Source organism: Rhizophagus irregularis, chromosome 6 (genome assembly GCF_026210795.1).
Source record: "Rhizophagus irregularis chromosome 6, complete sequence".
NCBI lineage: Eukaryota > Fungi > Glomeromycota > Glomeromycetes > Glomerales > Glomeraceae > Rhizophagus > Rhizophagus irregularis.
In genome coordinates, this window is record NC_089434.1 from 1,185,094 (window position 1) to 1,198,359 (window position 13,266).

A 13,266-nucleotide genomic window follows, 5' to 3' on the forward strand; every position below is an offset into this window, starting at 1 on the left:
CAGGTAATCACATAAACTCGGAAAGTCCAACCAACTTTCCTTTTATTTGTGTCATTCGACACGATTTTGAATAATATAAAACTAAAAAGACTCTTACTTTTATAAGTAAACTTATTATTTACAATTATATACAATGAAAAATTTCGACGTTTTCTGATTAATGACGCTACTCACTCAATCTAAAAAAATTGAACTTTGAGATTGAATATCTCTTTCTTGTTTCACGACTCTTAGACTTTCATTATTTTCGACCTCTATTGTTGAATCATCATTCTTCGTTCGTTCTTTCTTGATCTTTGCCGAAATTGACGAATCATCGTTTTTAATTAACATCCTTCTTTTCTTGTTCCTTGCCGAAATTGGCGCAATCCATTCTCTTGACGAAATTGACGAATCATCATCACTTTCTACCTGTTCTTTCTTGATCATTGACGATGAATAATCATTGATTATCATCCTTCTTTTCTTGACTCTCAACGAAATTGGCGAATCATCATTTAAATTTATCACCTTCTCTCTCTTGATCTTGACCCTTGACGCAATTGACGAATCATCGTTTTTAACTCTCATCTTTCTTTTCTTGATCCCTGCCGAAATTGGCGCAATCCATTCTCTTGAAGAAATTGACGAATCATCATCACTTTCTACACGTTCTTTCTTGATCCTTGACGAAATTGGAGAATCATCATCACTTATAATCTCTACCCGTTCTTTCTTGATCCTTGCCGAAATTGGCGCAATCCATTCTATTGACGAATCATCATCACTTATAATCTCTACCTCTTTCTTAATCCTTGCCGAAATTGGCGCAATCCATTCTATTGACGAATCATCATCACTTATAATCTCTACCTCTTCCTTGATCCTTGCCGAAATTGGCGCAATCCATTCTATTGACGAATCATCATCACTTATAATCTCTACCTCTTCCTTGATCCTTGCCGAAATTGGCGCAATCCATTCTATTGACGAATCATCATCACTTTCTACCTGTTCTTTCTTGATCCTTGACGATAAATAATCATTGATTATCATCCTTCTTTTCTTGACTCTCGACGAAATTGGAGAATCATCATCATTTAAATTTATCATTTTCTCTCTCTTGATCTTGACTCTTGACGCAATTGACGAATCATCGTTTTTAATTCTCATCCTTCTTTTCTTGATCCTTGCCGAAATTGGCGCAATCCATTCTATTGACGAAATTGACGAATCATCATCACTTTCTACACGTTCTTTCTTGATCCTTGACGAAATTGGAGAATCATCATCACTTATAATCTCTACTTGTTCTTTCTTGATTCTTGCCGAAATTGGAGAATCATCATCACTTATAATCTCTACTTGTTCGTTCTTGATTCTTGCCGAAATTGGAGAATCATCATCACTTATAATCTCTACTTGTTCTTTCTTGATCCTTGCCGAAATTGGCGCAATCCATTCTATTGACGAAATTGACGATTCATCATCACTTTCTACCTGTTCTTTTTTGATCCTTGACGATGAATAATCATTGATTATCATCCTTCTTTTCTTGACTCTCGATGAAATTGGCGAATCATCATCATTTAAATTTATCATGACCCTTGACGCAATTGACGAATCACCGGCATTTTTATTTACTGAATCATTCTTGATCTCCCGTTCCTTTTTGATCACTGGATCATCACGACTATTAATTTTTTTCGTAATATTCATTTTATTCTTTTTGACCCTTGACGAAATTGGAGAATCATCATCATTTTTGGTTTCTTCTTTGATTAATACTAAATCATCCTTGATCTCCTTGTCCTTTTCCTTATTGGTCACTGAATCATCACGACTCCTAATTTCTTTCTTAATATTCTTCATTTTATTCTTTTTGACCCTTGAAGCAATTGAAGAATCATTATCATTTTTGTTTTCTTCTTTGATTAATACTAAATCATCCTTGATCTCCTTGTCCTTTTCCTTATTGATCACTGAATCATCCCGACTATTAATATTCTTCATTTCATTCTTTTTGACCCTTGACGAAATTGGAGAATCATCATCATTTTTGGTTTCTTCTTTGATTAAGATCGAATCATCCTTGATCTCCTTGTCCTTTTCCTTATCGATCACTGAATCATCACGACTATTAATATTCTTCATTTCATTCTTTTTGACCCTTGACGAAATTGGAGAATCATCATTTTTGGTTTCTTCTTTGATTAATACTAAATCATCCTTGATCTCCTTGTCCTTTTCCTTTTTGTTCACTGGATCATCACGACTCTTAATTTCTTTTTTAATATTCTTCATTTTATTCTCTTTGACTCTTGACGCAATTGAAGAATCATCATCATTTTTGTTTTCTTCTTTGATTAATACTAAATCATCCTTGATCTCCTTGTCCTTTTCCTTTTTGTTCACTGGATCATCACGACTCTTAATTTCTTTTTTAATATTCTTCATTTTATTCTCTTTGACCCTTGACGCAATTGAAGAATCATCATCATTTTTGTTTTCTTCTTTGATTAATACTGAATCACCCTTGATCTCCTTGTTCTTTTCTTTTTTTATCTTTACTGAATCATCATGACTCTTAATTTCTTTCCCATTCTTTTTGACTCTTGACGCAATTGATTTGTTTTCTTCTTTGATTAATACTGAATCATTCTTGATCTCCTTGTCCTTTTCCTCTTTTATCTTTACTGAATCATCATGACTCTTAATACTTGAATCAGATTCTATTTTAATGGCAACCATCTTTCCCTTCCTTTTACTTGAAAGATTACTATAAATATTTTTTTCAATAAACCATTCGTAAGGACGATAATGAAGGTGTAAAACGGCTACCGGATTATTACCAAACTTTGTGAGTGGTTTTATAGTTTTTAATAAATTTTTTGGTTGATCAAAAGTTACACCAGAACTATAATGTGTCATTACTTTAATATCATTATAATAACGTATATTAGGTAATTTTTGATCATTACCAAATTTTAAGGATTTATTTCTTTCTATAATACCAATATGTGAAGCAAGAACTCTAGCTTTATAAAAATAAACAGATACAGAACCTAATCCACCATATTGCATTTTAGGTAATCTGACATTATCCTTTCTTACAAAAGTAGATTTATTAAATTCGAAATAATGTTTATGTTGACGATTGATATCTTTAAACCCATTTTTAAATACGGGGGAATCATTAACCAATCTTAATGAAGTAGAATCATAACATCCATCAACATAAATGAAGGCCAACATGGGAGATATTTTTGAAGCATTATCAGATGATACTTTGATGACGTAATTAGATTGTAGAGGCGCAAGAGCGAAATGTGAAAATGATCTATTTATAAAAAGAATTTTATATACGTGTGAATTTTTTTAAAAATTTTTTTTTTTAAAAAAAAAATATATGTATATATATATATATAAATGTTGATACATACAAAAATTCTTGTTCACGGAAATCATTATAGACGAATGATTTTCCAGTCGTTGAGACCTTTTTAATGATCAATAATAAAAAGAAAAATCAATTAAAAAAAAATAATGTCGGTCATTAATATCATTAAACAAATAAAAAAAAATATATATATATATAATAATATCATACCTCTAAATCTGTAATAGGAATAGCATATTCTTTCAATGGTCTTCCGTTCACCAAAAGTTCTACCGTATAACCTTTGATATGCATAATAATTTTGAAAAAATAACAATGAAACTAATTTTGGAATTATTTTTATACTGAAAGAGGAAAAGTACATTTAATTTTTAATTAGCCAAATTTTTTATTATTAAAAGAAAAAGAATGAAAATGGTTTACGGAATAACTTACAGAATAATTTTCCTAAAATATTTTTCCTCTGTAAAAATTTTTCACGCTTTTAAAAAAAAAAAAAAAATTTTTTCGGTTAAGAAGTTTCAAAAAAAAAAAAATCGGTTTTGGAAATCGGTCATCAATTTTGTGGATCAGATGTTCATTCATCATCTTCCCGTGACGTATAATATATGAACTTGATTGAACAACTGATGAGGTGATGAGTTGATGACCATTGACCGACACGTCGGACCGAACTTGACATAGAAGTAATAATAGTAATAATAAAATTAATAAATTAACGTTTAAGATTTTCACATCATGTCGTGAATCATTTCATTATATGTAACCTTACTTATTTTATATCGGAATTATTACTATTAATTCAATAGTTTAATTTATCTATTTTAGCTAATTATACTAATTTAATGTTATCATCGGTTTAGTAATTAATAAAAAATTATTAACAACGGAGAGTAACAGGAGTAAGAATTAGGATAGGGATTAATGTTTGCACAAGTGGCGTAAAGTATTAAGAATTGGGGGAAGAGTATCGTAATATTATTAGGAGATTATTAGGAGATTATTAGGAGTACATCTTTTAGACTCTTTAGTGAAAGACCAACCCCCTTAATTTCTGGCAAATACTGGCAGATACTGGCAGATACTGGAAGATAAATGAATAATTTTGGTCAAATTTTACATCATACCCCTTATATATGGGACCCTTTATATGGTATCCTTAAAATGGTACCCATAAGTATACTCGGAATCGCTCCGAATGCTTCGTTTAATAATAATGGGCATTAATTATTATTTCAAAAGAACTTTACCATTTCAAAAAGAACGTTAACACTTTTTAGTATAGGACGAAGAAATTATAATTATTTCCACAATTTTTCACTAACAATAATCAAAAATTTTTTATCGATATCTAAATTTAGGCAGGCACTTAGAGAGGCGGTTTTATCATCAAAAAAAGATTCTTTTAAGATAATCTTTTTAATTGCGTGATTACACGTAAATTATTTAATAATAATAATTATAATGATTATTCAATATTACTAAATTGTATTTTACGCATCGCATCATAAAAATAGTAACTTCATAGTAAAAACTTATATTACTGCGTAGATATCACTAAAATTACTGTACTTCAATGAAACATGATGTAAATCAATTTAACCAATAAAAATATGCAGCGAATCAAAGAATATCACTTTCAAACGTCTAATAAAAAACCAACAACCCCTTCTTTTCCGTAATTACAATAAATTCTTGATACATATAATACATATATATTAATATTAATATTTATATGTAATATATATATAATAAAATTTTTTTTTATTATTATTGTTATATAATGTTGGTTATCTAATGGTTTTATCTATATTTGAATTTGGGAATAAATAAAATTTTTTTTAATTTTTTTTTTTTTTTTATCTATCATCATTATTATTATTATCATTATCAGTTATTATTATTTTAATTATTATTTTTTTTATTTCCGAATTTTTTTTTTTTTTTGATTTAACTAATAATGGTTTATTTAATAGTTTTAACACATCCGGAATTTTTAAGGAGGGCATTATTATCTCCTTATTCAGGTTATCTCTTCCATATCGGGAATTCTTGTGTTTAATTAGGTTTTTTTTGTATTCATCCAATAAAATCTTTTACGTTTAAAATCGCCATAAATCGATATGATTTTTTTTTTTTGTTCAAAAGTAGTAAATTGTCTAAATTTGGTTATTAAAATTTTTTTTTTTTTATAATTATAAATAATAAAATATCCGACGGGCTTGTTTGTTTTTTTTTTTCTTACTTACAGGACTATTACATTACTAAACTAAAACGTTTGATAATCAAAAAAATTTTTCTTTTATAATGTCGTCATGTGTAAATTTTTTTTAAAAAGAAATGCTTGAAATGTTTGATAAAATGTAAATGTTATAAGTATGTGTAAAACTATAATCTTATCGAATTGTATGATTGCATTAATAGCCGGAGGAAACCGAATGAATGGTATAATAACATATATATAAAAGATAATACATATATAATACATATATAATACATATATAATATATAATATATATATATATAATAATAATAATAAACAACTAATAGTATATGACGAAAAGATAAGATAGGATTCATGTATGTTTATGTGATTTTAATTAATGACTAACCTTAAATGAATTATTTATTATCGTATAATTTTCCTGAATGGCAAAAATTTCTTAAAGATGTTGTATTACAACTTCTTCCAAAAAAAAAATAATTAGTAAAAAAAAATAATAATTTTTTTTTTATTTTTTTTATAGACAAGATTTCCCCCTCTTTTTTTTGTAATTTAGTATTTTAAAAAAAAAATAAAATAAATTTTTTGAATTGTGTTACATTTAGCTTCATACCGAGACATTTTACGAAATTGGACAATGCTTTTTTTTTTTATTACTATAAAAATTTTGTCTGGCATAAAATAAAAAAAAAGGGTCACACGGTTAAAGTTAAATCAAAAACCTTAATATATTAATTATTTACTTTTTCCCCCAATTTTCGGAGTTTCACAACATCAAACCATATTAAGTATTTATCATATGAATGAGAACAAAAATTTTTAAATCGCGAACGTAATAGAAAGAAAGTTTTTTTAAACAATGTAAAGCGAAAAAAAAAGGTTCGTTACCAAAAATATTTATTTCATTCCAAAAAAAGACATAATGAAAAAAGAAAAATAAAATAAAAAATATTTTAATTTTTTCTCACACCTTTTTTTTTTACATTGACAATCAATTGATTGAATGAATTTTTGGATTGTCAAGAGGAAAAAGATTTAAAAAAGATTTGAAATTCGAATAACCTGATTTTCTTCTAATATATCCAAAATTGGTTTAATTAAAAAAAAAAAGGAAAAATAAAATTGTTTCTAGGGAATAAATTTAAAAGTGGGAGTTTTTAATTCATTGAATGACCAAAAAATTTCAGCATTATAAATTTTTTAACAATAACACTAAATAAGAAGAATAAAAGAATTTAAACTGTTCTCCTAACTGGATTTCCAAAATTAGATTCCGGGAACTTGGCGCAGCTTTTCAATAATAAAAAAAAAGGGTGTTTCAGAATAACGCATTTATGGATAAATTAAAAAAATGACGCCACATGTTATACAACATCGTGATTAGGTTTATGTATCATCATATTATTTATCACCCCCTTATTCAAAATTCCGTATTTTATTATTTTTTATTTATAGAATGCATTTATGTGACAAATAATTTGCAAATCGAAAAAAAAAAAAAATTTTTGTTTGTTTATTGTAAAGAATTTATTGTATTTTTTATTGTATTTTTTATTGTAATTTTATAATAATAATATGTTTATATAGTTTATAATAGTGGTTATAATAGTTTATACAATGATCTCCTAAATTGGCGTAATATGAATGTTGGGTTATTGATTTATCTAAATAGATTTACTAACAAAGTGTGTCGTGCAAAAGGATATATTTATATAAAGGAGGTGTTATACTTTAAAGTTTTTTTTTACTTTTTGTTTTAACGGTTTTTCCTTTTTCTTTTCTTTTTTTTTTCTCTCTCTCGTCTCTTTTCTTTTTCTTTTTTTCATTATCTATACAATCTATACAATATCGATATTAACGAAATTCTTTTAGTTTTTTTATAAAAAAAAACAAAAAAAATCTTTTTCTCGTAATAAAAAAATCTTTTCTCGTTAAAAAAAAAAAAAAACTTTTTACTCTTTTTGAAAAAATATATATATATAATTTTAAAACTTATGGCTCCTTTCTTACCAACTGATTGTTTATCTCAAATATTTCGAAATCTTGAAAAAGATCAAAAATCATTATATTCATGTATATTAGTGAACCGATTATGGTGTGCGACCTCAATCGAATTCTTATGGAGTCGTCCTTTTCATTTTTTATATACTTGTCCAATTTCTTGTCCTTGTGATGAATTTATGAGAATTGAAAGATCTTCAAAATTAATTCAAGTATATTTAAGTTGTTTGAATGAAAAAGAAAAATTATTATTAATGGAAAATAAAGTTCGTTTACCTTCTTCGGTAAAACAAAAACCATTATTCGATTATGCTGGTTTCATAAGATATTTGGATTTGGACGAATTTTATACTGCTGTAAGGGATTGGATTGAATTCGCTCATGTTGTTAGTAAAGAAGATGAAATTTGTGAAGCTATGGAATCTCGAAAAAAATCAAAAAAGAATAAAAAATTAAAATTATCTACTGTCGTCAAATTTTTAACAAAATCTATGAAATATCATAGTAAACGAAAATCTATGAGTGATAGGGATAGTGTAAGTAGTGTAAGCACAGGTCATAGTTGTACAAGTAGCACAAGCGGAAGTAACCCGCCTCCTAGTCCAATATTACCTCATCCACGTGAACGTTTAATCACTGAATATTTATGTAGATTATTAATGAGGAGAAGTACTACTTTAAAACAATTATCTATTGATAAAACTCATTTAACTAGAAATGAAGATTCTAGATGTACTACTTTACCACCTTTAATTGATAGGTTTAATAATCATCGTTTCATACCTGATCAATATCTTTCTTTACCTTCTTATCCAGGTGCTATCAATTGTTTATCACATTTAAGTGAATTTATTTGTACTACTCGTCAATCTAAAACAAAATTATTCGATTCTCTTTGTGAAGTTTCTCATCATATTCATACAATTGTGGTTACTATGAATTATCATTCAAATGGTTGGTGTGGAACTCGTTCTCGTCGTGAAGTTATGGAATTAGAAGATGAAGCTAAAAGTTTGGCAAATCTTATTAGTTCTCAACGTTCTTTACAAATCTTTGAATTACATCATTGTGAAGTTGGTTCCTCTGCTATCATTCAATCATTACAAACTCAATCACAATCTTTAAAATCAATATGTTTTGATTGTGTTAGTTTTTGGGGTTGGGATCCTTTAACTCCTTTATCAAAATGTTTATTATTACAAAAACTTGTTTTTAGATCTTGTCATGGATTAACTTGTGAATTATTGGAACCTTTAACAAAAACTAAATTCCGTGACCTTTCAACCTTTTTAATGGATAATTCATCAGCTCCTGCTCATTCTCTCAACATGATTATTAAAATTTCTGGTCATCATATTCAAACTTTGAATCTTGGACAATTTAAACCTCATCCTCATTCAACCATACACGTTATTAAAACTGTGGCAAATTATTGTCCAAATTTAAAAACTTTTAGTTCTTACGTTGATGGTGATGAAATCGATCATTTGGTAGCTTTGTTTACTTTATGTGTAAACCTTTCTTCTGTTACGTTAACTGGTCCACGTAATTCAGAAATTAATGTAGATGATATGTTTCTCCAATTGGCTCGACAAGATTTATCAAATCTACAAGAATTTAATATATTGGGTGCATGGTCTTTTACTTCAGAGTCATTACGTCAATTCTTGATGTGTTCAAAGGCTCCAATACGTACTTTAAGTATTGATAATTGTTTTTTCACCGATGATCATTTGGATGTTGTCGTCCATTGTTTACAAAATACTTTAAAAACGTTACGATTACGTTTACATATAAGAAATCGTTTGAATGAGGAATCAGTAATTCGTGCAAAAGGATTTGTCGATGTTTTAGAAATTGAAAATTTTGATAATTATAGGGTAAGCAATAACAATAATAATAATGGTGGTGAAAGTAGTATTTTTAAACACAAATTTTGTAAAAAGTATTGGATGGAGAGGAGATCAAGATGATTTTGAAGGAGATTTTTGTTATATTTTTTCTTTTTCTTTTTTTTTTATTTTATTTTGGGGTTTAAATGTTGGATAGGTTTAAAAAAAGACATTTTTTTAAAAAATAATTTAATGAACAATGAACAATTTTATTTTATCTTAAAAAAAAAAATTATAATCTTTTTTTTTTAGTATAATTAATTTTCCTTTTTTTCTTTTTTCTTTTTTCTTTTTTCTTTTTTTTAGTATCTAGTTAATTAATTTTAATTTTATTATTACATTATATCACTTAATTAATAACACCTAATTTTTTATCGTATGTTCTTTTAATATTTAGTTTACTCCATCAATTCTAACTCTGGAATAGGAAGATGAAGTTTTCATTACCCAAATTTTACCTAGGGCTTTTTTTGTATAATAATATTTATATATATGTATATATATATATAATTTTTTGTAATATTTTAATAATAATTTTTTTTTTTGAATGAACGTTTTATTTTTTCGTTGATTGGTTGGTTGGTTAATTTGATTAGTTGATTAAGTTTTTCATCCTGGTTTTTTATGATTTGATTTTTTGCGCGCGCGTTGATGATGATGATGGTATATCAGAACAATCGGATATGATGTTTGATGGTGATCACGTTCTTATGTAAATTAAACATTGTAATTTAAGTTGTAAATTAAAATGAATAAAAAAAAAAAAATTTTTTTTATTGATTAAGCGTCATTAGCATCATTAGCATCATTAGCGTTTATTGGCGTCATCAGAGTCATTATAATTTTTAAAGGATTATCTCGTGATCGATATTCACAATTTGATGGGCTTATGTCATGCATGAACGTCACGCGCTGGCGCATATATCAATCACTGTTGGTTTTTTTTTTTTAAAAAAAATAAAATAAAATTATTATTTGTTTATTCCAATTTAGTTACAAAATAAAGTTTTTAATAATTTCATTTAAAATTACAAACAAAGAAAATTGTGAGAACAACTAAAAAATCTTAAAATGTTTAAAATAAAAATACTGTAAATATAAATAGTAAAATGAAAATATATAAATAGCAAAAAAAAAAAAAGAATAAAAAATAAATAAATAATAAAAAATAAATAAATTTATAAATTTATAAATTTATAAAAAAAAAACTGTATACAGTATACTGTTATTACTGTATACTGTAATTTAAATAATAATTTGAATTTATAAATTCTAATTTCTTTCGTACTATGTTACAAACTATAAATGTTTAATTCTTTTCGTATCTAAAATAATTTATATGTTGCGTATCTAATAAATAATTTTATGTGAAAAAAAAAAAAAATGCTTTTTTAGTGATTAAATTTATTTTTTATAAATTTATTTTTGCAATAAAAAAATTTGAATTTTGTTCATTAATCAAATAAAAAAATAATTTATTTTGTAAAAAAAAATTTTAAAATAATTATTTTACTTACCAATTTATCAATCATATCAAAATGACGCTTCTTTATATTTTTTGTTGTACCTGTAGTATTATTTCTTCGTTAATTTGGACATCTGAAAAAAAAAAATTATTCATAATTAATAAAATTTTTGTAACCGATGAATAATGATCATACATACCATGCTTTGAAACTTTTCAATGTTAAATATTTTGGAGCCACCTAAAATTATTAAAAATTTGTCATTCGTTTTTCTATTTCAATTATGAAAAAAAAAAATTTCACGTATTACGAATAAAATTATAATACTTTTAGAAGTCCGACTACTTGATTTATTAAAATCTTCGACTAAATAAAAAAAAATTATCAACCAATTAATTTTAAAAAATATATTAAATATATTATTGCTATAAATTTAATAATTACTTACTATTATCAGGGATTTCAAAATCATATGGTGTACTGTGAAATGCTGTTAAAAAATTAAAGATATCGTAAAAAAAAAATTATTTAATAGTCGATATACAACCTATGAAATTTCGAGACTATTACAATTAAAATATTTTCAAAATAAAAAATTTTCAATTATACCTTCTAGTTCTTCTGTTATTATTAAAAAAAAATATTATATTAATATATTATTAAGACAAAAAGATTTTAATTAATGTAATTAACAATACCTTCTGTTGCATTTCTTGGTTCAGGTAAGGTTTCAAATTGATGAAGTTTACTCGTATACAATAAATTATTTGTATCTTTTGATTTTAAGCTATTTGATTTATTTATTTTTAAATTATTATTTGTTACTAATTTACTTGGATTATTTTGGTATGAAATATTAATTTTTCTTATTTCTCTATAAAGAGTATAAACATCAGGTCTTTTTAATGGATCAGCATCCCAACATTGTTCTATTAAATTTTTATATTCTAAAGGAGTTCCTGGTACAATTTTTGGTCTAATACCATTAATTATTTTCATTGCAAGATCGTAATCATGTTCGTAATTAATAAACGGTGGTTGACCTGATGAAATTTCCCACATAAGCATTGCAAAACTATAAATATCAGATTCAAAAGTATATTCTTTTCCACTAATAACCTCAGGTGCTATGTAAGGAAGATTTCCATATATACTTTTTGAAGGTCTATTTGCTGGACCACAAAATCCAAGATCACTAATGTAAAACTTTTGAAAATAGTGAATATATAATATATTCTTAGAATGCAAATCTCTATGAATTGCATTTTCTCCATGAATATGATAAAGTGCAATAATTATATCATAAGTAATTTGAACCCTTTCTTCCCATGTAAGTTGATTATGATTTTGATGTAAATATTTTCTTAAATCCATATCCATTTTTCTTATTACAAGCATATAATTTCCATCTGATGTATTTTGTGTTAACCCGTAACATCGAACTATAGAAAGGTCTCTATTACTTATAGTTAAATGTGATTTAGCCTAAAAAATTTTAATATTTTGTATTAACATATTAATTGTTTAATTATCATTTTTTTAAATATATTTAGATGCAAACCTCTTCAAACCATCTTTGATTTTCACTTTCAACATTTCCTAATGTCTTAAGTATAACATTTACTCTTCCAAATCTTTTTAACTGTTGTTTTTTAGAATCCCACTTATCGTAACTTCCATCAATCCAAACTGCTTTATAAATTTCAGAGTATCCACCTTTTGTTAAAAATTTAATATTCTTAATCCTATCATATGGAATCCATTCAATTATCGTATTTGGCAAGATTGTTTCCATTTGACATTTTTGGATTAAATTATCAATATCAGCATTTCCAGACGTCCAATTTGAAAATTTTATTCTTAGATGATTTCGAATACAACATTCACAATAAAATGTAGCCAAACATTCTTGATTACAACTTTCACAAATTCTTTTTGTTCCTGAATTATTATTAATTTTATCCCTATCATAGCTATTATTCTCTATTCTTATTGCTTCAGTTTTTTCTTTTTTTGTAAGAGAATTATCTTCAAGAATTTTTTGTTTCACATATTCATGTTGTTTATGTATATTGACGTAAATATTATAATCAACTAAATCACGTGCTCTATTAACTGCAACAAGAGCAAAATCAATAGAGGAAGACATGACGAAATTTTCTTACAAAATTTTTTTTTTAAAAAAAAATAAAAAATAAATAGCTAAAAAAAGTCATATAACTCCGGTGCAACCATATAAATATAAACGTTCAAGTCACATGCGACTGCTGTACGATATGGTTGACGAATTTTATTGGAGAAAAA

General features: G+C 25.9%; 2 protein-coding genes across 2 annotated transcripts; one reads left to right on the forward strand and one right to left on the reverse strand.

The window, feature by feature from the left end:
* Window positions 1-174: 174 nt before the first annotated feature.
* On the reverse strand, window positions 175-3,673 carry OCT59_026017 (uncharacterized protein; the record flags this gene model as incomplete). The annotated part of the gene is made up of 4 exons (XM_066142880.1): window positions 175-420; window positions 511-3,319; window positions 3,423-3,478; window positions 3,590-3,673. The coding sequence occupies 4 exons, from the start codon at window positions 3,671-3,673 to the stop codon at window positions 175-177; spliced, it is 3,195 nt and encodes a 1,064-aa protein (XP_065992453.1).
* Window positions 3,674-7,597: 3,924 nt separating this feature from the next.
* On the forward strand, window positions 7,598-9,923 carry OCT59_026018 (uncharacterized protein; the record flags this gene model as incomplete). Its single annotated transcript, XM_025316755.2, has 2 exons — window positions 7,598-9,484; window positions 9,894-9,923. 2 exons carry the CDS (start codon window positions 7,598-7,600, stop codon window positions 9,921-9,923), a joined length of 1,917 nt encoding a protein of 638 aa, XP_025179847.2.
* Window positions 9,924-13,266: the final 3,343 nt, after the last annotated feature.